The 26,026-nt window shown below is 25.8% G+C and overlaps 10 protein-coding genes across 10 annotated transcripts; 5 read left to right on the forward strand and 5 right to left on the reverse strand.

Annotated features, from left to right (window-relative positions):
- Positions 1 to 374: 374 nt before the first annotated feature.
- On the forward strand, positions 375 to 1,117 carry DICPUDRAFT_25851 (uncharacterized protein; the record flags this gene model as incomplete). The annotated part of the gene is made up of 2 exons (XM_003283334.1): positions 375 to 950; positions 1,016 to 1,117. The coding sequence occupies 2 exons, from the start codon at positions 375 to 377 to the stop codon at positions 1,115 to 1,117; spliced, it is 678 nt and encodes a 225-aa protein (XP_003283382.1).
- A 684-nt stretch (positions 1,118 to 1,801) lies between these two features.
- On the forward strand, positions 1,802 to 5,435 carry DICPUDRAFT_74383 (uncharacterized protein; the record flags this gene model as incomplete). The annotated part of the gene is made up of 2 exons (XM_003283335.1): positions 1,802 to 2,479; positions 2,550 to 5,435. 2 exons carry the CDS (start codon positions 1,802 to 1,804, stop codon positions 5,433 to 5,435), a joined length of 3,564 nt encoding a protein of 1,187 aa, XP_003283383.1.
- A 143-nt stretch (positions 5,436 to 5,578) lies between these two features.
- DICPUDRAFT_96361 (uncharacterized protein) lies at positions 5,579 to 7,202 on the reverse strand (the record flags this gene model as incomplete). The annotated part of the gene is made up of 1 exon (XM_003283378.1): positions 5,579 to 7,202. The coding sequence occupies one exon, from the start codon at positions 7,200 to 7,202 to the stop codon at positions 5,670 to 5,672; it is 1,533 nt and encodes a 510-aa protein (XP_003283426.1). The 3' UTR covers positions 5,579 to 5,669.
- Positions 7,203 to 7,417: 215 nt separating this feature from the next.
- On the reverse strand, positions 7,418 to 14,648 carry DICPUDRAFT_52275 (class VII unconventional myosin; the record flags this gene model as incomplete). The annotated part of the gene is made up of 4 exons (XM_003283379.1): positions 7,418 to 13,225; positions 13,312 to 13,603; positions 13,675 to 14,025; positions 14,108 to 14,648. The coding sequence occupies 4 exons, from the start codon at positions 14,646 to 14,648 to the stop codon at positions 7,510 to 7,512; spliced, it is 6,900 nt and encodes a 2,299-aa protein (XP_003283427.1). The 3' UTR covers positions 7,418 to 7,509.
- Positions 14,649 to 16,491: 1,843 nt separating this feature from the next.
- DICPUDRAFT_96363 (uncharacterized protein) lies at positions 16,492 to 17,032 on the reverse strand (the record flags this gene model as incomplete). Its single annotated transcript, XM_003283380.1, has 2 exons — positions 16,492 to 16,931; positions 17,022 to 17,032. The coding sequence occupies 2 exons, from the start codon at positions 17,030 to 17,032 to the stop codon at positions 16,586 to 16,588; spliced, it is 357 nt and encodes a 118-aa protein (XP_003283428.1). The 3' UTR covers positions 16,492 to 16,585.
- Positions 17,033 to 18,251: 1,219 nt separating this feature from the next.
- Positions 18,252 to 19,393, reverse strand: DICPUDRAFT_74387 (uncharacterized protein; the record flags this gene model as incomplete). Its single annotated transcript, XM_003283381.1, has 2 exons — positions 18,252 to 18,283; positions 18,418 to 19,393. The coding sequence occupies 2 exons, from the start codon at positions 19,391 to 19,393 to the stop codon at positions 18,252 to 18,254; spliced, it is 1,008 nt and encodes a 335-aa protein (XP_003283429.1).
- Positions 19,394 to 20,401: 1,008 nt separating this feature from the next.
- DICPUDRAFT_96364 (uncharacterized protein) lies at positions 20,402 to 22,504 on the forward strand (the record flags this gene model as incomplete). The annotated part of the gene is made up of 4 exons (XM_003283336.1): positions 20,402 to 20,438; positions 20,719 to 21,360; positions 21,428 to 21,905; positions 21,974 to 22,504. The coding sequence occupies 4 exons, from the start codon at positions 20,402 to 20,404 to the stop codon at positions 22,434 to 22,436; spliced, it is 1,620 nt and encodes a 539-aa protein (XP_003283384.1). The 3' UTR covers positions 22,437 to 22,504.
- Positions 22,505 to 22,553: 49 nt separating this feature from the next.
- Positions 22,554 to 23,330, reverse strand: DICPUDRAFT_147072 (carbonic anhydrase; the record flags this gene model as incomplete). Its single annotated transcript, XM_003283382.1, has 1 exon — positions 22,554 to 23,330. The coding sequence occupies one exon, from the start codon at positions 23,328 to 23,330 to the stop codon at positions 22,554 to 22,556; it is 777 nt and encodes a 258-aa protein (XP_003283430.1).
- Positions 23,331 to 24,193: 863 nt separating this feature from the next.
- Positions 24,194 to 25,173, forward strand: DICPUDRAFT_44820 (uncharacterized protein). Its single transcript, XM_003283337.1, has 3 exons — positions 24,194 to 24,732; positions 24,804 to 24,959; positions 25,063 to 25,173. Exons 1-3 carry the CDS (start codon positions 24,508 to 24,510, stop codon positions 25,120 to 25,122), a joined length of 441 nt encoding a protein of 146 aa, XP_003283385.1. The 5' UTR covers positions 24,194 to 24,507; the 3' UTR covers positions 25,123 to 25,173.
- An 88-nt stretch (positions 25,174 to 25,261) lies between these two features.
- DICPUDRAFT_25863 (uncharacterized protein) lies at positions 25,262 to 25,947 on the forward strand (the record flags this gene model as incomplete). The annotated part of the gene is made up of 2 exons (XM_003283338.1): positions 25,262 to 25,460; positions 25,526 to 25,947. The coding sequence occupies 2 exons, from the start codon at positions 25,262 to 25,264 to the stop codon at positions 25,945 to 25,947; spliced, it is 621 nt and encodes a 206-aa protein (XP_003283386.1).
- Positions 25,948 to 26,026: the final 79 nt, after the last annotated feature.

The following is a 26,026-nucleotide window of genomic DNA, read 5'->3' on the forward strand; positions in this document are numbered from 1 at the left end:
ATAAAACAAAATAAAAAAAAATATATAAAAAATAAAATATAATAAAATATAAAATAATTTTAATATTTAAAAATAACCAACGGGTGTCAAAATATTTAAACTTGATTAATTTAAAAAAAAAAAAAAAAAAAAATAAAATAAATTTTAACAGATTAAAAAAAATTAAAGATAAATAATGGGAAATAGAAAATAATAAAAGTTTATATAAGAAAAAGATTATTTCAAAGTTAATTATATATAAATTTAACTTTTTAATAAATAAATATTATTTTTATAAAATTTTTTATTTTTTATTTTTTTAAAAATTTTTTTTTAATTTTTTTTTATTAATTTGTTTTTAAAAATTATTTTTCATAATCATAAAGAAAAACAATATGGAACATAATACAAATATTAACAATGATTTTGAAGAAGAGTTAATTTGTTCATTAGCGGTTAAAGGCGAAAAATCAGTCCATAAATTGCTTTTAAATGTTTTATCAATTGTAAAGTATTTAAAAACCTTACAATCAGATCCGGTATTGGTTTATCAAATGTCAACAAAAGAGCAACATAGTTTTCAAGCTAATCAGTTACAAAATTTACAATCATCTAACAATACAAGCACCACCTCTACAACAACAGGCTCAGCTAACAATACTGCTACCTCACCAAATACCAATAAATCACCGACCAACACATCACCCAATACAGGTTCACACTCAAATATTAATAATCAATCATTAAACTTAAATACATCATCCTTTTTAAACGACAACGAAAAAATTAAAGAGTTAAATCAAAATTGTTTAACATCAGTAGTTGCACTTCAAAATATAATAAAGGATATTTTAAATTTGGAAAATAAAATAACAGAGAGAGATAGTAACATAGAAAATAACGATAGTAATAGTAGTCATAATAATAATAGCCAAAGCTCATTGGTAGAGGAGTTGGAAAATTTGAAATATGTAAATATAATATCTATTCACCAAAACTATAAATCATTTTAATAATACCTTTTTTATTTTTTTAGGAAGCTTATCAAAAAAATTGCACAATTAAGAAATTAATAGATAATATGCGATTGCTCCAATTAAGTATTAACTCAATGAATAGAACAAGTTTGTCAGATTAAAGCCATATAATAAATTAAATAATTTATACTGTGGTTATAAAATAAATCATATAAATAAATAAAATAAATTGTATTATTAAACCAATGAATTATTTAAAAAGCTTTGACAAGATTACATAATGTTATTCAGGATTTTTTGATTGGATTTAATTGTATTCTCAATACGATATTGAAGCAATATATAATCCGATTCAGAATAAATTGGTAATAAATAATATCTTTATATTGCCCAAAATTAAGTTTAATTTAATAATGAAAAAATATCTTTGTCATAATCTATCACAATCAAATCTCTAATATAATCTTTTAATAATCTTTTGAAACCATCACAAAAAGAAATCGATGAATTAGTAGTAAAAATAAAGGTTTTAATTTTAAATTAAAAGAGGAAAAAGAAAAAAAAAATAAAAAAATAAATATTTAAAAAAAAAAATTAGTTCAATTTCGGTTATATGTTCATTTTTTTTTGCCATAAAAAAACAACCATTTTTTTTAACGGCAGAAGGGTAGATTTTTTTTAAGTCTAAATCACTTTTTTTTTATTTTTTTTTTTTCTATTTTTTTTTTTTGCTATTTTGTTGTTAAAATTTTTTTTGTTCTTTTGTTGTTAATTTTTTTTTTTTATACCATATTTTTATAATTTTATATATTTTTTTCATTTTTTATTAATTTCAATTAATAAAAATGGAAACAGGTATTAAAGGAAATAAATTTATAAAAGACGATATAGAAAACACACCAAATAGTTTTTCTCTTAAAGAATATGTTTTTACTCATGTAAAAAAATGCGATTACCATTCAATTACTTTCACTAAATATTGTGTAAAAGATGGAGCTGGAGTTTGTATAAGATGTGACCATCATAAACATTGTTTAAAAAATAAAAATAATATTATTGAATATAGAGAATACTTAGATACCGTTTTTTTTGTAAAGTATGGTTTATTAACAGAATCATATAAAAATATTAATGATTATAATTTAGCTATGGACATTGGTAATAAGTTCTTGATGATAGACTACGCAGAGAGGGTTCTTTCTTATGGTCCTAAATGGAGTAATATTGGTCTTTCAGATGGTGATCCTTTTTTATCTGTTGGGTTTGTTGGGTATTCTGGAGGTGGTAAATCTACTGTTATAGCTTCATTGTGTGAGGATGATTCCCTGGGAAAATATAATCATCCCATTCCAGCTGTTTTCTCAAGTTCAGACTCTACTTCATCCGATTTAAACTCTTTTATTGGTGGTACATTAGGGACATCAGAAAAATTAAAATATATAATTTTTGATTCAGAGGGTATGGGAGGTACTTTGGTTCCAGCAATGCTCCAAAAATTAGAAAAAAAAATGGATTCTTATATTGTATGTAATTTATTTTTTTAATATTAAAAACAAATTTAAATAAATTTTTACTAATAAAATTAATTTTTAGAATGATTTTAAGCAATACAGATCTAGTATTGTTCAAATAGCATTGCCTAGATTGTTATATATTGTTTCTGATGTATTGGTTTTTACTTTTAAAGGTGATCCAAAAGAAAAATCAAAAGTAGGAAAAAAAATATTGAAGTTTGCTGAAGTTTCAACTGGTATTCCAAATAATACACTTAGACCACATTTAATTATTTTATTAAATAGACAAACAACAACAAAAGAATATGATGATGTTGAATTCGCAACCAAAGATTTTTTTAAGGGTGCAGAAACTTCATTATATGATTCATTGAAGATTTGTTATGAATCTATTACTGTGATTTACCTTCCAAATATCCATGAATTAGAGTTTGATTCTTTCTTTAGGTATCAAAGACAAATCATTTTATTAAAAAGTATAATTTCTTGCAAAGTAAACGAATCATATGCTCATAAAAAAAACATTGGGTTTTCTCTAAATAAAAAAAATAACATGGAAAGAATTTCTAATATTATTGGATTTTTAAACAATAGCCCAAAAGATGCACCTGATTTATCATTATTAAATTCATCGTGCATCAAAAGATCATCTTTTGAAGATGAAGTTGATGATTTAGTTGTAAGAGAAACCAGAAGGGCTTCTTTAAAAATAGAAGAAAAAAAAGATGAACAAACAACTATTTTTAAAATTGCTAAAAAGCCATTTATTGGGAATTCAACAATATCTGCTATTGGTAATAATAGACAAAGATTCAATTCTGCCATTGGTGTTCAAAATAATAGCACGGTCAAAGAAAATCAAAAAATTTACCGTAATAATACCGAAAGTGACCTTTTAAAAATGAATTCCTCCAAAGAAATAAAATATATTAATGAAAAGATTATTATTGTTGATAAAAAAGAGCAGAATATATCAACAGACAGAAAGAGAAAAATATCAAACAACCTTTTTTCCTACTTTAAAAGGTGCTATAATGTTTTAAATAAATCCGGGAAAACAAGAAGAGAATGTTATCAAATATCAGTAGAACAATTAAAATCAAAAGTATTTTTAACATATTTTTTGTTTTTACAAAGAAATAATATTTCTCAAGAAGATAACTTAACTATCTATGAGGAGTTTTTATGGATTTTAAATACAGTTTCTGATAATGTTTCAAATTATATTCCATGTAAAGAAATGATAGACGGTAAATACCATTGTATTAATTTAAAGGGTATGCACAATTTCCATATATCCAAAGAGACAGAGCAAAAAAAAATTGGTTTTTTAAAAAAAGTAGGAACTAATGGAGTTATTGATTCTCCTTTTAAAATGGAGGGATCGTATACCCCAATGCTCCAATATGAAAGTTTGGCTGACTATCTTAAAAAAATGTTATTGAACCCTGAAAATATAAGTAAGGGATTTGAAGATTTGGAAATTAAAAACTCATCAGAGTTTTGTGTTAAATGTTTACTTGATTCCCCAATAATTCCATTCGATTGTGATCATATGTTATGTGTTAGTTGCTCAGAAGCAAATGGCTTTAATTGTCCATGTGATGGTTGCATAGGAAAAATTCAATATAAAAAGGAAATCGATTTTACACCTTCCATGGGTTCAAGAATTTTAACACTTGATGGCGGTGGTATCAGAGGTATTGTTGAATGTTGTATTTTACAAAGAATTCAAGAAGAGTTATATGACATAGAAATTACTAAGTTATTTGATTTAATTATTGGCACAAGTACAGGAGGTATAATTTCATTAGGTTTAGGAGCAACTGATAAAAGTCCAAAAACATTAATAGATACTTTTGAAAAAATGGCCACAGATGTTTTTTCAAGTAGTATTGCAAGAAAATTTGTTTCACTTTTTAAACTTACAACCAAGTATTCAAGATCTAGTTTACACGAATGTTTAAAAGCCGAAATTGGTAACGTTAAATTAACTAATACATTTAAGAAAACTAGGATTGGGGTTACATCGGTAACCGAAGAAAGTGGTGGCCCAACTGATTGTTTTTATATTAATTATCCTAGAAAAGTAAATTCAGAAAGCTTATCAAAGTATATTAACTATTCAAGCTGTATTGATGGAGCAGAGGCCACCTCTGCTGCCCCCACCTATTTCCCACCTTTTGTCTTTGAAAATAGAAAATTTTATGATGGGGGAATTAAAAATAATAACCCATGCCTGGTTGCTATGGATGAACATACATCTTTGTGGGGTAATAAAACAATAGATGTATTTGTTTCTCTTGGAACAGGGGAGTTTAGTTACAAGAGATCGAAAAATGACAATATATTAGAGTTGGCAAATTTATTTGTAAACTTATTATCAGAGGTAGAGTTAAGTTGGAAAAAATTACACGAAAAAAAAAATATTTCTGAAGGTGAAAATTCATTTAGAATCAATGTTCCATTCACAGATCTCAAGAGTGAAATTGGGTTAGATGATAAGCGTCAAGACTCTATTAAAATACTCAAAAGTAGTTCAGAAAAAATATTAGGAAACAAAAATCTTTCTTTAGCAATTAATAAAATCCTTTCATCATTGTTTTATCTCAATAATCTACAATGGTGCAATGAAAGTCAAACTTTAGAAGGTATTATCATGTGTAGACTAAACTCTCTTCCAAAAGAATTGGTAAATCAAATTAATGACAGTAAACCATTTTTTATTTTGGATCCAAAAAATAATAAGCTTGTAGATTTTGAAATGGAAATCAATGTTAAACATGATAGCCCTTGCAATATTCCATTTAGGATAATTAATCCCCCAAATCAAATAGATATTGTTTGTGCATTAGTTTCAAAAAGCAAATTTAAAAATAATAGCTCCATCTCAGGTTGTCCATTTATACTCAATAGAGACTATAAATTTTATAATATTTACATTAAAAAAAATATTCAAGCCTAAAAAAAAAAAATATTCAAGCCTAAAAAAAAAAAATATTCAAGCATAAAAAAAAAAAAAAAAAAAAAAAAAAAAAAAAAGCAATACAATCAAATAAATAAAAAAATAAATAAAATAAATTTTAAATAAAGAATTACAATATAATTAAGTAAAAAAAGTAATATTCACCTATTTTCTTTGTGCCTTTATTATTTTAAATTAAAAAAAATAATTTTTTGTTGTTGGTATTTTATATAATTATTCATTTGTAAAATTTTTAATTAAATCCCAATAATGAGGGGTGCCACACTCTTGTAAATATTTCCTGGCCTGTGATTCAATTTGACAAACTTCGAAATGAAAACCTTTAAAATTTTGTTTATGGATTGGACCCTCCCAAACTAAGTGACATGAGTTTATTGTACCTGCAGGAGGTTTAGGAAATTCGATTTGATTTGTATTATTTGTTGTTTCTTTAACATTTGATTGTGGTGGGTTTTCCCAATCTATACGATTTAACATTAGCTTTTTAAATTTCTTTTGAGCCTTCATACCAGCTTCGAACACTACCAAATTCATAGAGTTAAAGAATACTATACAACCAGTTCCATAAAGATCAGTGGCATTTTTAGATACTTTTGTACGAAATAATGGATGAGATAAGTCTATTACTTTATATATTGAACAATGTAAATCTTTAGCATCCCTAAATAATTTTTCTTTTTCTTTTTCTTTTCTTTGTTCTGGTGTTAATTTCCTTTCTTCGTTTTGTGATTCGTGAAGTTTTTTACGCTCCTCAATCTTTTTGGTTACTTCTAAAATAGCTTTGGTTGGATCTATAATTGCTTGAGTGCCAATAACCCTCATAATATTACTAAGTTTGACCTTGTTTTCTGGTGGGGGCTCTAAACCATTTAATATTCGAACTGTTTTTTCCCTTTGGATTTCTTCTCTTCTTTGCTTCCTCATTTTCTTTCTTTCTTTGGTTAATAATAATAGATCTGGTTTAATTGGTAAAATTGCATTCTCTTTAGATTGTATCATTGTTTTAATTTGCACTGGGTGTTCAATAAAGCTCCAATATTCTGTATCTAAAATTGATTCAATATTTGATGATTCGATATTGCTAATAATTTCTTTTTCGTCCTCAGTCTTCATAATTTGTTTATCCCACCATTCTATATCTGGTACCTCTTCGTTAGCTATGAATGTTTCGATAGTTTCATCGCCCAAAGTTTTCTTTAATAATTGATTTGCTTCTTGTTGTTTTTTAATTTCATCCTCTAAAAGCTGCTGTCTAATTTTGTCACCTTTCTTTGTATATCTTCCTTGTTTGATAAATGAAAACGAATTTAATCTTTTCTTTTTATCTGTTGAAACTTTAATTCTTGGATCAAAAAATAGCTTATTTTCTTCTCCTTCTTTTTCTAAATTTGCATCATCTTGTTCATTATTAAATTTGATATCTTCTTTTTCTTCTTTTTGAGTTATTGTTGGTGTTGGTATATTTTGGGTTGTTACACTGGTAGTTGTGGTAATTGGTGTTGGTAGGGGTTTATTTTCACTTTGTATAATTGCAGCAATTTCCTTTTTACTTTCTTGTACCTTTTTTGCTAATCTTTCTTTAAGTAATCTTTTTTTTTCTTCAGCAGATAGTGTTGTGTTTGTTTCTTGTGATGTTTTTGTAACATCTTGGTTATCTATTTTTATTTTCTTTTCTTGTTGATCATTATTTCCATTTATAACTTCTGGTCCATCATGAAACTTTCTTTTGGTTGGTGTATTTGACATTTATTAATTAAATTTAATCAAATAAATAATAAAGATTATAACAATTAAAATTAATTTAAAAAAAAATGAAAAAATGAAAAAATGAAAAAAAAAAAAAATTTTTAAAAAATTAAAAAAAAAAAAAAAAAAGAGTTTTATTTGTTTTTGGTTATTCACTTTTAAAAATTCAGCAATAAAAACCAAATAAAAAAAAAAAAACTCAGGATGAAATTTTTGTTAATAAATATACATTATTTTGTTTTTATTTAAATTTAAATTTAATAAATTATTTCGTTTTAGATAATTATTATAAATGATTATTGATTATTTAAGTTGAAGAATAAAATTGATAAACTGAGGCAATTGAAGAATGTTCATCGGTAGTAAAAGTTTGTTTAATTGGTTTCATAAGATTACCAGTCATAATAACAAAAGTATCATCGGTAAAAGCTACATTAGAAATTGATTGGAAAGTCCAGAAATGTTTAGATTCTTTGGTATGTGGATCAAAGATTGAAATACCCTTTTTGTTAATAGCCAACCAAGCCTTTGGTGGATTTTCTTTTTGTTGAATAGAGAATAATGTGCAACCAAAAATGCTGGATTTAGTACCTACTAAATGAATAAACATGAGTTTAAGGTATTCTGGAGTTTGTGATACCAATTCAAAGATTTGAGATTCGACTGTTGAAATCCAGAATTTAATATTTTGTTGTGCAATTATATTATCTGGTAAAGCTTGACGAATAATTTCTTTGGTGAAGATGAGCTTGGATTGATTTGGATATAATAATTGAATAAGAATTGCAGCTGCTACGGCTGAATCTTTTTCATTTAATGTTGAATGAAGACCTCTCATCCATTCATCACGAATTTGAACAAAGGTAAGCTCGAAAGAGATATCATCATCAGTCCAGAGGTGTTCTTGTTCAAGGATCTTATTGACATCATCCAAGAAGAATCTACGACGAACTTGGAAATAGAATTCACCCTTTTCTTCACTTTGTTCCCAACGTGTTAAAACATCATATACCATATCAGACTCTGAAAGTACTTTGGAGATACCAGCAGTTTCATTTACACCACAAAGACCAAACATTTTAATTGATTGTTGTGAAATACCATATTGTTTGCAAACAGTTTCGGTGACTTCTCTAATGGTAGTGTAGGTAGAGATTTTAGCCAATTTAGTTGATTGATCAACAAAACGAATCTTGCATGTACTAATATCACCACTATCGATTGAACCACGGAATGATTGAATTTCAGAGGCACTTGGACCTTTCTTACGTTGTTGATATGAGGCAATTGGATGTGACTCTAATTTTTCAATACAAGCAGCAATAATAGAGGCTAATTGTGGTTGAGCTGATTGAATAGCAAGATTTCTTGACATTAATTGTTCCATGAATGGTTGCATTAATGAATCTGATGGTGAAAAAGAAATTGCAAGGAAATAAATTAATTCAAAACCTTTCTTTGTTGATTCTATTTTTGGATTACGATTAGTTTGACGATAGGCTTGGCAATAGATTTCATCACGAAGTTCGTGATTTTCAAGACCACGTGCAACAATGCTTTGAATTACTGAACTAGCAGTTTGACCCTTTGGAATTGGATAATCACCCATCCACATCATAATCTCTGAAAAGTTTTTAACTGATTTCTTGGATTGTTTAACATCTAAACTTTCAATAAGTGATTCTTTAATAGTATCTTTGTTAAAGTATAAAGCTACATTTGGATCAATTGGAGCCTTTCTCTTAAGAGTAGCAGTGGCATTTAATGTAGCAGCTCTCTTGAAAGAACGGAAACGAGTTGATGCCCATTGGAGTAATGGTGAATCGCTACCAAGAGCTGGGGTTGTAGTTAATCTCTTAGATGGGTCATCTTGGTCATCTGATGAGTTACTGAGTGGATTTACTGACATTCTAATTGAAGCTCTAGAAATTGGTGGAGTATTTGGCATTGATGGTGGTGTTGATAACATTGGTGGTGGTGGTGGCATACCCATAGTTGGTGAAGATGATAAAGGTGGTGGTGGTGGCATACCCATAGTTGGTGAGGATGATAAAGCTGGTGGTGGTGGAATATTTGAACCAGAGCCATTGAGTGATGGTAAGTTTTCAATATTTAATGCTGGTGGTGGTGGCATCATTGGACTTGACATCATTGGTGGAGTAGCTGATGATGGAGTTGATGATGATGAAGATTGACCACTAATTGGAGTTTTTTCAATAGTTAAAGTTGGTGTTGGTGGTGGTGAATCAGTTAAAAGGATTTCAACATGATCGACTGGGAATGAACCTTCTTTTCCATTTAATGAACCAATATACCATTTATTTTCTTGATCTTTAAATGTAATTGTGATGATATCATTTCTCTTGAAAGCCAAAAGAGTTGAATCTGAAACATTATAATCTCTAAGAGCTCTAGCATATTTAGCGTTATTTTTAAGGAATAATGAATACTCTTTGATTAATGAAAGACCTTTAGAGACATCGACAGTGAAAATTTCGAGTTGTTGTTTATTTTCAAGAGCAATGGTGAATGATTTTTCGGTACTCTTGATGTTTTGAGATTGAGTTGAATATTTAACACTTTCAATAGCTTTGCCTGTGGCTGGGTCAAAGATATTAATACCATGAGTATTTAAAGCTAAAACAAATTGCTTTGGATATGGTGATGCTTCTAATTGGTGTTCGCATGCTAATAATGATTGATTGGCTAATGGATGCTTGAATAAGAGATCGCTCATTTCTTTCTTGGCAGCATCTTGAGATTTACCTTTATGTGTTTTGTATTTAGCAATAAAGTCATCAAATCTTGTCTTTTCGATTTCAGTGGTAAAGTATTTACCACGACCATTTCCTGGTAACCAATTTTTAATGTCATCGGTGTAATCAAATGATTCGGCTTGAAGTCTTAAACTACCAATAGTGATTTGTAAATCTTGATCTTTGCAGAAATTTGGATTAAAGAGATCATTATATAATTGATGAACATAAAATTCACTTTCGAGAGCAGGAACACTAGAAATTTCTTCAAAGAATAATCTCTTTTTGAATACAAGTTTAAAGTTAATTTGAATCTTGCTGCTAAGAGTAGCTTGAAGATTTTCAACTTTGGAAAGAACATCACAAATCTTATCGGATGGAGCAATATCTCTTTCGATACCATTGAATGATTCTAAAATTGAGAAACCATTATCTTTTGAATTTGGACGTAAACGAGTACGTTGTGAGAGATCGTTTGAAGCTTCGCTGCAAGTGGTTGCAGAATCGATATGAAGACCTTTCAAACTACCATCAGTAGCAATAATACGAACAAAGATTGGACGACACTCTTTAATTGATTCTAATTCAGAAACGGATGGAACTTGTTTACGATTACCATTTAAATTGAATCTTTGTAATACTCTATAGGATGATTGAGCGGAATCTTTAATTGATTTAGCAACATCAGCTTGTTTAATGGTGGACTTTAAGTATGAAACAAAATACTTCATGAGTTTTCTGGTTGGTGGGAAAGTGGCACAACAGAAATGGATAAGCTCCCAAACACGAATATTTAAATCTTGAATTGGATTTGATGTTGATTGTTTGATTAATTGACAATAAATTTCATCACGAAGAGTTTCTGTTGAAAGACCTTTTGTTAAAATAAATTTAACTGGTGAATAGAAATCACTTGGATCTTTCTTTGAAAGTAATGGATTACTGGTCATATAATGAAGGACTTTGGAGAAAATTTCAACTGATAATTTGGTTTGCTCAGAATCAGCATGGACCAATAAACTTGATTTAATATGTGATTTTTGATATGAGAAAATGTCTTCTTTTTGTTTTAATTTTTCAGAGTTGAAATTCTTGTTGGCATATTCATAGAATGAATATAATGAAATTTCTTCATCTTGAAGTAATTCTGGCAACTCTTGGGTAAGTGGATTGGTAATTTGTGGTGATGCTGATGATGCACCAGTGGTTGATGAAGCACCTGGTGAAGAGGTGCCACTAGTACCTTCACTTGATGAAGCAGCTGGTGGTGGTGGTGGAAGACCAAGTACTGGATCAATCATATCAAAATCGAATGATGGTGGTGGTGGTAATTCTCCAATATCGTTAAATGAGGAAGATGTTGGTGGTGGTGGTAAATCACCGAGATCGAATGATGGTGGTGGTGGCAAACCGGTGAATGATTGTGATGGAATTGGACTTTCAACACTTTCTGGTGTAATATTAGCTGAGGAGTCATCGACTGGTTCATTGTTTTCAACGGTTGATTCTTCTGGAGTAAATTGAATTGGTTTTTTGTTGGTGGATTGTGGTGGTGGAATTCTTTTTAATACATTTTCAATGCCTGGTGGTAAATCGAATTTACTATCATCAACTTCGAATTTGGTAACACTTCTGACAGTTTGTTTTAAACCTTGGAGTAAATCAGTAATACTAATCTTATCAAGAGCATCTGGTGACATCTCATACATTTTGTGATTATAAGAGTATGGTTGTGAATCATCGACACCGCCTTCGAATGAGAAAGCCTCTAATGAATTTACAAAGTTGTCAAGTTCATTAATATTCTTATCTTGTTGTTCTTTGAGCATTCTTTCGATTGAAGATAATTCGTCCATTTGGTTGAGCTCTTTGAGTTGATTTTTCTTTTCTTCGAGTTTCTTTTGCTCTTCCTCTTCTCTTTTTGATCTGAGCTCTTCTTCTTTTCTTTTTTGTTCCTCTTGGAATTTCTTTTTGTCTTCAACAGCTTTTTCTTGATCTTCTTTTTCTTGTCTTTCTCTTTCTTCTTTTTCTTTTCTCTTTCTTTCTTCCTCGTCTTTTTCTCTTTGAATTTCTTCCATTCTCTTATTTCTATCTCTTTTCAATACAACAGCATTTCTAGTTTCTTTTCTTTGAACAAATGAACGACAATGATTTTGGATGACTGCAATATTTTCTTTGAGGAATTTGAAACGTTTTTGTGCTTCGACCATCTTGAAGAAACCTTTAATCTTTTGTACTGCTTCACGTTGTTCAAAGAACTCTCTTCTGGCGACATGTGATCTCATGGCTGTTTCAACTAGTTTAGCACTATTTCTTAAAACTTGATAACGTTTCTTATGACGATACATTCTCCAAACTGATTGAATTAAAACTACTCTACTTAAAAGTTTTTGTTTTCTCATTTCTTCCAATTGATGGTATTGTTTATCTCTAATAAAAACTTTAGTATGACCAAGTTGCCATTCTTCTTTGTCGATACCTGGAGCAGAATTTAACAAATTGATTAAACCAGCACAAGTTTGTCTGTGGTCAGCTGAACGAGCACGATAATCGAGAATGAGGTATCTATCTCTAAATTCTTTATGACCATGACGGATTGGATAACCTAATTTTCTAATTCTAATAGTTTCCATCATACCAGCGTAACGAAGTTGTGCTTGAATTAATTCGTGATCGAAAGCTGATGGTTCTTTAGTTGAATTTGGTTTAATACAACGAACATAATGTGGTTGAGTGGCAGAAAGAATATTAATTAATGATTGAAGTTGAGTTTTAAATTGCATACCAGCGGTTGTTTTCTTGGTACCTCTTTGCTTGTCATCATCATCACCTGATTCTTTTGGTGGGGTGAATAAATCGACAATAAATTTATTTTTACATCCTTGAAGAAGACCGAGGAGATCATCAGATACAGTATCTTTATTTTTATCAAGGAAACCAGAAGTGTCATAAGCAACTTCACCAGCATAATGTTTAACAACAAAAGTAGTCTTTGAACGTCTTGGTTTTTCGTAATATGGATGTTTTTCGTGATTAACATGTAACTTTTCAAGATATGTAAGATCGGTGGCTTGTGGGAATCTAGACTCTTCATCTAATAATGAAAGAATACCTAATGGTCTCTTTTCAATTAAATCTAAACATTCTTGATTATCGTTATATACAATCTTTGACCAATTGATTTTTTCTTTTTCATACTCTTCTTGTTCTAATTTGAAAATATGTTGATTAAAATGTTGTTGTAATTTTTCATTTGCAAAATTGATACTATGAAAAAATTTTAAAAGTTTAAAATTAATAAAAGTTTTAAAAAAATAAAGAAATGAATAAAATAAAATAAATGAATAACTTACCAAAATTGTTCAAAACTATTCTTTTTAAAATTTTCAAAACCAAAGATATCAAGTACACCAATAAAAGTTGAATTTTTTTGAGGTTTATGAATTCTTGAATTAATAAAAGTAACAAGCCAATTGAAAACATTACCATATAATGCTTTAGATAAGGCATCTCTTGTATCTTCTGCTTCATTAACTTTTAATGGAATAACAAAATTTTGGCCACGAATTAAAACATGACGAATTGTTAAACATGATTCTAATTTAGCTGGGTCGACATTTAATAATTGTGCAACAATTTTTAATGCTATTTAAAAGAAAAAAACATTTAATTAGTATATAAATAAATTTAAAATATTTAATATTATAATTACTTACAATCTTTATTTGAAACTTCTGAACCTTCAGCACCTTGAGTTTTTTCACTCTTTTCAAATTGGATATTACCAAGATGTAAAACTGCAGAGATGATTGAAAAAATTGTAGTTTGTTTATCCTCTGGAAGACCTAAAACATTCATAGCATATTTAACATGTTCAAAATCTTCAACATCATTAATATTATCAATTCTAATACAACCACTTTGATTTAAATAATGATAATCTTCTGGTTCACCTAATTTTAATTTTTCTTTTAATTCTTGATCTGCACCAGCTAATAATTGATAAAAAATATGATAATTTCTTTCTGAATCAGCTTGATGTGAAATTCTAGATTTTTCTAATAAATCTATTAAATTATTAATTTAAAAAAATTGAAATTTATTAATATTATTACTTTTTTTTTTTTTTATAATAATATTATTACTTACAATTTATAATTCTAGCACCAGAAATATGACCTTCTTTATTAAATTGAATTTCAATAAATTTACCGAAACGTGAAGAGTTATTATTTCTTATTGTTTTAGCATTACCAAAAGCTTCGAGAATTGGTGAAGACTCAACAATCATCTGCTCGACTTGACTGTGACGATTAGTTCTAGCGGCAAGATATTGAATAATTAACTTTGTCGACTCTGTTTTACCAGCACCAGATTCACCAGAAATAATTAAAGATTGATTTTTACCCTCTTCCATCATATTGGTATAGGCGGCATCAGCAACTGCAAAAATGTGTGGAGTGTTTGCGGTACGTGGCTTTGCAAAATATTGCTTTACAATATCGGCTGTATATATTGGGAGGATTTCGTATGGATTGACAGCTACCAAAATTGAACCAGTATATGTATAGATTTGCTTCTTTTGATATCTTAACTTTAAATTTAAAAGTAATGACTCTTCAGTCAATACTGGTAAGGTAATCATATCCTCTACGGGATTGAAATACTCTTCGTCTAAATAACCATCCATTCTTTGTTTCTTTTTCTATATATATATTATATAAATATACAAAATTTTATAATTATAAAAAGAATTGAAAAAAAAAAAAATAAAAAAAGTACAAATAAAAAATTTTCTATATACGAAAAATGATATTATTACTCTTTTTTTTTTTTTTATTTATTTTGAAACACACAAAATATAAATATTACAAATTTAAAAATACAAATATAATAAGTCTATTATATGAATAAAAAAATATAAAAAAAAAAATAACTTGTTTGGATAGAAAAAAAAAGGTAAATTAATTAAAATTACAGTCCAATAAATTTAATTTATGAAATGAAATAATTTTTTTTTTTTTCTATTTTATCGAACTATTATTTTTTTTACTTACTATATGATTTTTTTTTTTTCTTTTTTTTTTTATAGTAGTTTACAAAAAAAATAAATAATAAATAGATAAGGGATTTGTAATGTTATTATTTATTTGATACCCTTAATATCTTCTATCAACTAACTATAATGCTATTAATGAAAAAAAAAAAAAATAAAATAAAAAAAAATTAGAAAAACCCTTTTTTTTTATTTTATTTTTTTTTTTTTTTTTATTTTATTTTTAATTTTAAAATTTTTTTTTTTTTCCAACTGAATACAGTATGGCTGTATCTAAAAATGAATCGAGATTAAGGTTTTTTTTTACAATAGTGTGTCTATCATATGAAATAAAAATTAAATGATTTTTATTTTAGTTATTAAAATAATATCTCTTTTTTTTTTATTTGAATCTTGATCAGATGTTCAAAATTTTTTATTTTATTTTATTTTTTTTTTTTTTTTTTTAATATGTATGTTTGTGGGGGTTTCTAAAATTGAAAATGTTTGTGTAATTCAAAATAAAAACACACCAATATATAATTAGCCATCAACACTCGATATATTTTCGTTAATTATAATGACACAATATTATATATTTCTTTAAATATACACAAATGTAAAATTAGTTTTTTTTTTTAATATCATCATATATGTTAAATTTTTTTATGACACATATTATTTTTTTTTATAATATTTCTTTCCACAAAAGATAATATTCAAAAAAAAAAAAAAAAAAAAAAAAAAAAAAAAAAAAAATATATAAACAAGATAATTTTTTAAATTATTAAATCATATTAATTTATTTTTATCAAATCACACTAAAAACCAGGGTTAAAGATTAAAAAGAGAAAATTAAAAAAAATTCAAGTGACAAAATCTCACTGGGACCCATCACGTTAAATTTGTATCTATTGGAGGCCATAAACAAGTATATCGACCACATCATTTCCATGGTGAGCATTCACTTTCCACTTAGATCATCACCATGGTAAAGTTTTCATTGGAGGTCGTTGGCATTCATTGGTGTTGATGATTAATAAATAAAAAAATATTTTAAATTTTATAAACAGGACTTTATTTTATTTATTAATCTATAGACATTGGAATTGTAAGAACTTTGTCAATAGCTGCTTTACATTGAAATTTAAATTTTAAAAATTTGCATCGATTTGAAATTTTTTTTTTCTCATATGAGACAAAAGTTTTTAAATTTTCAATACCCTATTCAGGATTAGGTTGGTCAAAGGACGGTTTTCTTTTAGGTGATAATTTCAGTCTTTTGATCCAACTGTATTCATAATATTTACAAAAAGGTCAAGTTGGTCTTTAAAGTTTTAAAACACAATAGCATAATATTGTTAAACAATTAGTATTGATAAATATCATTTTATAAAGCTGATGATTTTTTATGTAAAATTAAAAATATATAGGACTTAAATATGTTTATAGGAATTTGTTGAAATAAAAAATAAAAAAATAAAAAAAATAAAAAAATTTTACAATTAATACATAGAAATGCAGCCGTTTATCAACTGCATCCCTTTAATATTTTTATTTATTTCTAAAAAATGGCATTTTTAGTGATTTTCTTAACAAATGATTTCTTCAAATAATTCGTCGTGTCCTCTTTCGTGAGTGCTACGTACATGACCGTGATGATCAACGCCAATGTAATGATGATGATGACCTCTGATGAAAACTTTACCGTGGTGATGATCTAAGTGGAAAAGTGAGTGTTCACCATGGAAGTGATGTGAGAGATATACTTGTTTATGGTCTCCGATGGAAACGTATTTACCGTGATGGGTTCTTAAAGCGATTTTGTCACCGTGTCTTTCAACGTGGAAATGAGCATGATGATCATGGTGTGAGTGGTGGGTCTTTAAATGATCGTGTTCGGCGGCTAAGTAGTGACCGTGATGTGTTTTGAAAGCTCTTTAGAAATAATAAAAAAAATTTTAAAATTAATATTTTTATTAAATTTGGCTAATTAAAGCAAAATAAAAAGTAAAGTTATAAACATACCTGTTACCCATGTTTATTTATATATTTATGTATTATTAAAAATAATTTAATGAAAAAACTAAAAAATTTAAATTTTCAATTTATATTTTTTTGATAGCAAAAAAAAAGTGAAAAAATATCCAGCTAGGAAAAAAATTTTAAATAAATAAAAATTAAAAAAAAATAAAATTTCAAAAAAATAGGTTGTAGATTTGGATTAATTTTTTTTATTAATAATAACAAAAAAATCAGAATTTTCTTTTTAAAAATTGAATAAATGGGTTGGATAGCCTCAATTTTTTTGCCCACCAAGGAATAATCATCAGCTGTTAACTCCTATGATGACACACCAAATTGAATATTACTGGTTTTTTTTTTTTTTTTTGTTAAACTTAAAACAAAACAACAAAAAAGTCTTTTAAGAAATATTTTTATAATAAATAATTTAAAATTATCTGTTTATTTAATTGTAACCATTACTGTACATCTTTTTAATCAATCTCATTATAATAATTTTTGTTTTTTTATTTTTATTTTTATTTTTTTTATTTTTTTTTTTTAACCACTTTTGACGTTTGTTTTATATAAATAATTATTTTATATATTAATCAATATAATAGTGGAGTTATTCATAAATTTTTATTTCAAAAACTTTATTCCATTTTTTCAGATATTTTTCTTCTTTTCCCCGATAATAGGGTTTTTTTTTTTTTTTTTTGTGATGTCAAAAGGTAGCACTGGTTTATATTTTACGACCTTTTAAACAAATAAATTTTTTTTTTTAAAATATCTCTTTTTAAGAACACAAGAACCAATTGCTTGAAAATTTGGGTCAAACGAAATACTTCAGATCCCTAATAAAAAAAAAGATATTTAAATTATTTTTAGTTTTTTTATTTTTTATTTTTTATTTTTTATTTTTTATTTTTTAATTTTTATTTTTTTTATTTTTTTTTAATTTTAATAATTTTTTATTTTTTTTATTTGGATATAACTATTACTTTACTTCCTCTGATCAAAAAAAAATACATAATATTGATTTTATTATAAATGATTTCGAAACTGCACTGAATTAATTCATTATAATTTGAAATTATTCAAAAATTATTTTTAGACAATTAATCTATTTAAAAAAAATATGTTATAATTGTTTTAAAATATAAGAATTTAAATAGTTTGGTTTTGCTTTTTTTTTTTTCAAAATGATATTTTTATTTTTATTTTTTTTATTTTTTACTTTTTTTTTTCTTTTTAAATTATTTTATATCTCATCATCATTTGGACTAAAATTAAATAAATAAATAAATAAAATTAAATTTAAAATAAAATGAATCTAAAAGATATTTTTATTATAAGTAGAAATTTTTATAACAAAGTAAATGTAAAACCAAAACAGATTTTTTACATCTACATTTACATTTACAAGAATCTTCTTGGCATTGGTTAATACATCTACACTTGCAATTTGAATTTCTATTACCAATTGATGTATTGTTGAGTAATAGTTGTTTTATTAATTCCCAATACCAACCTTTTCTAATTGTTGTGATATTATTATTGTTTTTTTCAAAAACAATATGACTAAAAATTCCCAAAGGTTCTACTTTTTTTTGATTTAATCTATAAATAAGTGATCCCGACGAACCCCAGAACAAACCCATATTAAAACGAAATTGTTGATCATAACAGGCTATAACTTCACCCTTCATACATACTGGTTCTCTAAAACCCCATTTATCATGTTCATCATTTGATATAAATGGAAATCCTGCAACCCAAATCGTTTCTTGTTTTGTAACCGGTTGAATTTCTTGATGGAAACCAAAATCATTCTTGTATTTCTTTTCATTATCAATTTTATATAGTTTATGTTCTATAGCAGTACCTAAAATATTTAATTTCATTGCCCCAATATCTGGTTTTGTTCCATCACTATCAAACTTACCATAACTAATATAATTATTTTCATCGAATTGAATTGAAAATACTTCGTATCTTTCTTTGGTTTCATCTCTAAAATAAATTTCTATTGATTCTGTATTCCCAATAACATGATCATTTGAAATCAAATATAAATTATTTTTTTCCATATCATTATTTGGTTGTTTATTTCTATCAAATAATGGTTTATATGGTATATTTTTCCCTAAACAATAATCTTGATATTCTCTTTCTTTTTTCATTTGATCCATTCTATTACTTATTTCTTCTGCAGATGGTTTTTCTATTTTTATAGGTGTGAGATTTGTTTTTATTTCTGTATACGCTGCTTCTACAATAAATCCTGTCCCAAAGTGAGTTTCTTTATCTCCATTTTTTCCTTTTTTAATAGACTTTAAAAGTAATGGCCAATCAGTATTATGATAATTTTTATTTATAAAATTTTTGTCCATTATAAATTATTAAAATAATCGATGAAAAAAAATTGATGATAAAAAGAAAATTGGAAAAAATTAAAAATTAAAAAAATTAAAAATAATTAAAAAAAGTTTAAAGAATTTGTGTTCATTATGGTTATTAGGAAATTAAATCAAAAAAAAACATACAACCAAAAATTTCAAAAAAAAAGATTTTTTATGTCTTTATAAAAAAAAAAAATAAAAAAAATAGAAAAAATAAAATAATAAAAAATAATTAAAATATATATCTTATTAATTTGGTATTTTAATAAACTAAAATAAACATTAACTATTTGAAATTTTAAAAAATAAAAAAAAAAAATAAATCAAATGAAAAAAAGATTTTTTTATTTTTTCTATTTTTTTTTTTATCAATTTTTTTTAATTAATGACCACCATAATCCTTTTATTTATTTTTTATTTGTTATTTATTTGATTATATAATATTATAATATTACTATACAAAACATCAACTATTTTTTATATATTTTGGTTTTTTTTATGATTATTTATTATTTTTTTCATTTGATTTATTATATTTTTTCTTTTTATTTTTTAAAATTTCAAATAGTTAATTGGATAGTCTGTCATATATAAAAGTTATACGCCCCTTTTTATTAATTAATATTTCACTATTTCAATTTCATCACTACAATCCTCACCTGAATCATTGAAAAATTCTTTTCAGCAACCCAAATAATATCTTGAAAAATAAATTATTGTATCTTCCTCAATTTCTTCATTTGAACTATTTATATGGAACATGTGGTCCATCCTTTAGAACCTGACATTTCAAACCCCAATCAAAAATTAATTATTCAATGCAGCACAAATTTCAAAAAATAAAATAATTTCTAATATTTTTTTTATAGCAATGGTTTTTTTATGGCTATGTTTATTTGATAACTCTATAAATACAAAATAAAAAAACAATAACTAAAATATTGTTGTAGATTTTCGAATATAAAAAAAAAATTTATTCTTTTATAATATAAAAATATCATGATAAATAATAATAAAAATCAAAAGCAGCTTACGTGTAAATCATTCCATTATAGTTTTCTTGATAATTTTCAATAAAATATTTTTTTTTTTAAATAAATATCTTTTTTTTTTTATAAATTTAATTTCTTTTTTTCTTTTTTTATTTTTTCTCTAATTTTTTCTATAATTATTTATATATTAATAATTAATAGATAATAACTATTTTATTAAGTTATTATTTCTATTTTATAATATAAAAATGATAAAAATAAAATTTATTATATTTGCTTTTGCAATATTATTAATATCTTATTTAAATAATAGTTTTGTTATAGGTAAAGAATATTCAACTAAATATCAAAGACCAACATCACCCGTCCCAACCTTTTCAGTTAAATTATCATCAACAAATGAATATTCAGTTTATTCAGGTAATGATTCGGCCTCAATAGCACAAGCGGCATATAGTAATGAAATGATGAATATGGGATGGGCTTATTTATCTATTACTACAAATTCACAGTTTGAGGATTCAATACAAGCAGAGGCTGCTGGTTACATAGAAGGCTATTTATCATATGAAATGATATGGCAAACATGGTACAACATTATGGTAAATGAATATAATAATAAAACAATTCCATCAGAAATTATCAACTTTCAATCAGAAAACTTTTTATATATGAAGGATAATATATATGCAAATGCCAATGACCCATATTGGGTTCACATTGGCTTAGTTTGGTCCCAATTAAGCGGTATGGTTAAAGGTTATAATGATGCAAATCAAGATCCAGACCGTCAACTCTCATTTACAGAATTTGCATTAATCAATATGGATGCTGATTTAGGAGATATTGTACAGGCTTTAAATATTTCTGATGCTAAAGAAAGCAAGCGTATGGACCACATTAAAAAGACCGATCATTGTTCAGGTCTAATTAAACTAACTGATGATTTAACAGAGCTATACTCTGGTGTGTATATTTATAAAATATTTTATAAATATAATAATTTAATACTAATTAAAAACTATTATTATAGCACATACATCATGGAGTAGTTATGTTAATATGCTTAGAATATTTAAATCATATAATTTTAAATTTTCTACCCCAGCAAAATCACAATTAACTATTTTTTCTGGTTATCCAGCTACCCTTGCAAGTTTGGACGATTTTTATTTATTAGATACAAGATTAGTAGTTTTAGAAACAACAAATGGTTTAAATAACAATGATTTATATTATCTTATTAATCCAAGAACCGTTTTAACATGGATGCGTGTTATCATTGCCAATCGTCTTGCTAACAATGGTTTAACATGGTGCGAAACTTTTGAAAGAGAAAATAGTGGTACATATAATAACCAATGGATGATTGTAGATTATAAGAAATTTGTACCAGGTGTTAAAGTACGTGATGGCACATTATATGTTTTAGAGCAAATACCAGGCTATATAGAATATGCAGATACAACCAATGTATTACGTACAGGATATTTTGGATCATATAATTTACCGTAACTATTACACATCTATTTAACATTAAATATACTTTTTATTAACACTTTCCTTTTATATTGCATAGATACTTTGAAAATGTATTTAATAAGTCGGGATTCAATGATGAAGGATCATCAAGTGGATATGAAGCATATGAAGAAGATGTCCGTTCACAAATTTTCAGACGTGATGCAAATAAAGTTTACACGCTCAGTGATTTCCAAGCAATTATGAGATATAACGATTTTCAAAATGATCCATTAGCAAAAGGGGATGCTGCTCAACAAGTATGTAGTCGTTTCGATCTTAATCCACCAACAGCAGAGGACTATGATGCCTTTGGAGGTGTTGATAGTAAAGTAACATCGCTAGATTTAGTAAATCAACAATTGGTAATTGCTCAATCGGGTCCAACCCATGATCAAGAACCAGCTTTCCGATGGTCATCGGGTAATTGGACATCATTATACCCAACCATTGGTATGCCGGATTTATATAACTTTACTTGGGTTACTTTTTCAGATACATCTTATTCTATTAATGAATAATAACAAAATGATAAAGAAAAATTTTAGTAAAAAAAAAATAAATAAAAGAAAAAAATTTATTATATATTAATTATATTTTATATTTTAATTAAAATTTGACAAAAGTTTATTTAAAATTTATGAATTACTAGTTGATAATGAAATATTTTCTTTTAATTTTGAAATAGCGTTCTTGTGGTTTTGTTCTAAAGTATGTCTTGAATTAGCAGTAACACCTAAATCTCTTAAATAACCGTCTTGAATACCGTAAATCCAACCGTGAATTTTAACATCTTGACCTCTTTTCCATGCAGATTGCATAATTGTGGAATTACCAATGTTGAAAACTTGTTCTACTACATTTAATTCGCAAAGAGTATCTAAAAGACGCTTTCTATTACCTTCTAATGAAGAAATAAGACTACTATGTTTGAATAATAAATCTCTGATATGGAGTAACCAATTATTAATTAAACCTAATTCTGGGTTATCATATGCAGCGGCAACACCACCACAACCATAATGGCCACAAACGATAATATGCTCAACTTGAAGAATATCGACAGCGTATTGAATAACGGAAAGACAATTTAAATCTGTATGAATTACTAAATTTGCTACATTACGATGTACAAAAACTTGACCTGGTTGCAAACCAGTTAAACGTTCGGCTGGGACTCTACTATCGGAACATCCGATCCAAAGGAAACGTGGTTTTTGTGCTTCTGCTAAATGATTAAAGAATCCTGGGTCTTCTTGTTTTATTCTAGTTGACCAGGCATGATTATTGGCGATTAATTGATCAATTTCAATATGATTACTTCTTGGTGATGTGCATGAATAACAATTTGGTCCGCATGACTTGTATTCCTCTTTATCATTATTATTATTTTTATTATTATTATTTTCTGACATTATTTACTATAAAGTTGAAAAATATACAATTCGATAGTTTTTTAGTTTAAAAGTTTTTATGATAATATTATATTTTTTTAAAATTATGAAAAAAAATTTAAAAAAAATATAAATTTTATAAATTTTTAATTTAATGTTTTTTTTTTTTTTTTTTTTATTTGTGTGAATTTAATAAAAAAAAATAAAAAAAAATAAAAAGGGTTAGAAAATTACAAATAAAAATTTAAATTTTTAATATACATATTTACCAGTAGATTTGTGAAATTAAAAAAAAATAAAAAAAATAAAAAAAATAAAAAGTTTGATAAAAAAAAAAAAAAAAGAAAAAAAACGAAAAAAAAAAACAAATTAATTAAAAAAAAAATTGATAATCGATAAAAAAAAGGATATTTTTTAAAAAAATATTTTTCATATTTGTGTTGTTTATATACAAAAAAACATAAAAAAAAAAATCATTTGGCTAAAAATTAAATCGAAATTTCCTTAATCTTAATATTAACAATTTTGATGTGATGATGGGAAAAATAAAATTCCTTTACAAATATAGGTAACACAAACACATAATATATACATCTTAATAAAAATAAAAATTAAAAAAAAAATTAAAAAAATCAATTTTTTTATTTTTTTTTTTTTTATTTTTTTATTTTTTTTAAATTTTTTTCATTTTTGGATTATGTTTCTTATATAAATACATATTGTAGTTACAATAATGATGAATTTAATAACAAGGGGCAGCAGAATTGCCATTTCTAAAATTTCACAAAATAATATTTGTAATTTATTAAATAAAAACAACAATAAATTTTTATTATTAAATTATAACAGTATTAATAATAATAATTATAAAAGATCATTTTGTTCAACAACTATAAATAATGATTTAAACAATAATAGTAATAATAATAATAATAATAATAAAAATAATAGCAATAATAATATTAATGCAACTGAAGAACAACCAATTCAAAATACAAAAGAATCATCAATTAATGATTTAAAAAATCAAATTTTAGAAAACTCATTAAAATATATTAGTTTATATGGATGGACATCAGAAGCAGTTAGCAAATCATGTATCGAATTAGGATATCCACCAGTTACTCAAGGTTTAGTTGGTGAAAATTCAGCATATGAATTGGCTTATTATTTCGTTACTAAATGTAACCAAGAATTAATGGAACAAATTCAATCAAATAGTGATTTACTTGAAGGTCTTTCAAAGAAGGAAAAAATTAAAGCAATCGTCAAGTTAAGACTTTCAATGATTAAACCATACCTCAACAGATGGACCGAAGCTATGCAATTATTAGCTAATCCAACCAACATTATTAATACCTCACCTTCAATGTTACAATTAGTAGATGATGTTTGGTTTTTAGTTGGTGATAAATCATCAGATGTAAGTAAAGCATATACTATATTTTAGTTTTTATATATAATAGTACTAATTTTTTTATTTTTTTTTAATAGTTTGATTGGTATGCTAAACGTGGTCTTTTAGCTGCATTATATACATCATCCGAATTATTTATGTTATCAGATACTTCATTCGAACATCAAAATACTTGGAGATTTGTAGATGACCGTGTTGATGATCTTATCAAAGTTGTAAAGTTCAAAAACGATGTAATTATCAAATTATTATTTATTTTTTTCGTTTTTATTTTTCAAAAACTAACACACAAATTTTTTTTTTAAAATTTTTTTTTATATTATATTAAAAAAATAGCTTGAACAAACAGTAGAAATGGGTATCAGTACAATTTTAAATAAACTTCATAATAAATAAAATATATATAATAATGTAGATAAATAATTAGATTTTATTCATTTATTTTTTAAAAAAATTTCTTTTTTTTTTAAAATTTTTTAATTTTTTAATTTTTTTTTTTAATTTGAATCATTTTAACCTTTTTTTTATTTTCAAAATGAAAATTATTATTTGTTTATTATTTTTAATTGGTTTATTATCACCATTTAATAAGGCACAAGATCCAGTAGGACCAAGTTATTATAATGTAGTTTTCACTACAACTAAAGGTAACATAGAAATTGGAGTAGATAGATCCAGAAGCCCATATGGAAGTGATAGATTTTATCAATTAGTTACCACAGGATTTTTTACAGGTAAATATCAAATTTAGTTAATAAAATTTAGAACAATAGATGTTAATTTCAATATTATTTTAAAGAAACTGCATTTTTTAGAGTTATTCAAACACCAAGACCATTTGTTGCTCAATGGGGTATCAGTGGTACTCCAAGCTTAAATGAAAAATGGAACATTACAATCCCAAATGATCCAATTGTCCCAAGTGCATCAAACGTTCAAGGAACAATTTCATTTGCCGCTGAAGAAAACTCAACTGGTACATGTTGTAGAACTACTCAACTTTTTATAAATTATGGAAATAATACATTTTTAGATAGTATGGGCTTCACCTCTTTTGGTACCATAACAAGTGGTTTCGACTATGCTATGCAATTTTATTCTCAATATGGTGAAGAACCAGATCAAACATTAATTTATGAAGATGGTAATAGTTATTTACAAAACAATTTCCCATTATTAGATTATTTAAATGTTGCTCAAATTATTTCCGAAGAATGGTAAAAAAATCAATAAAAAAATCAAATAATGTAAAATTAAAAAATAGTTTTTTTTATTTTTTTTTATCATTATATTAATATAT

The sequence above is a fragment of the Dictyostelium purpureum genome, assembly GCF_000190715.1.
Source record: "Dictyostelium purpureum unplaced genomic scaffold DICPUscaffold_7, whole genome shotgun sequence".
Classification (NCBI taxonomy): domain Eukaryota; phylum Evosea; class Eumycetozoa; order Dictyosteliales; family Dictyosteliaceae; genus Dictyostelium; species Dictyostelium purpureum.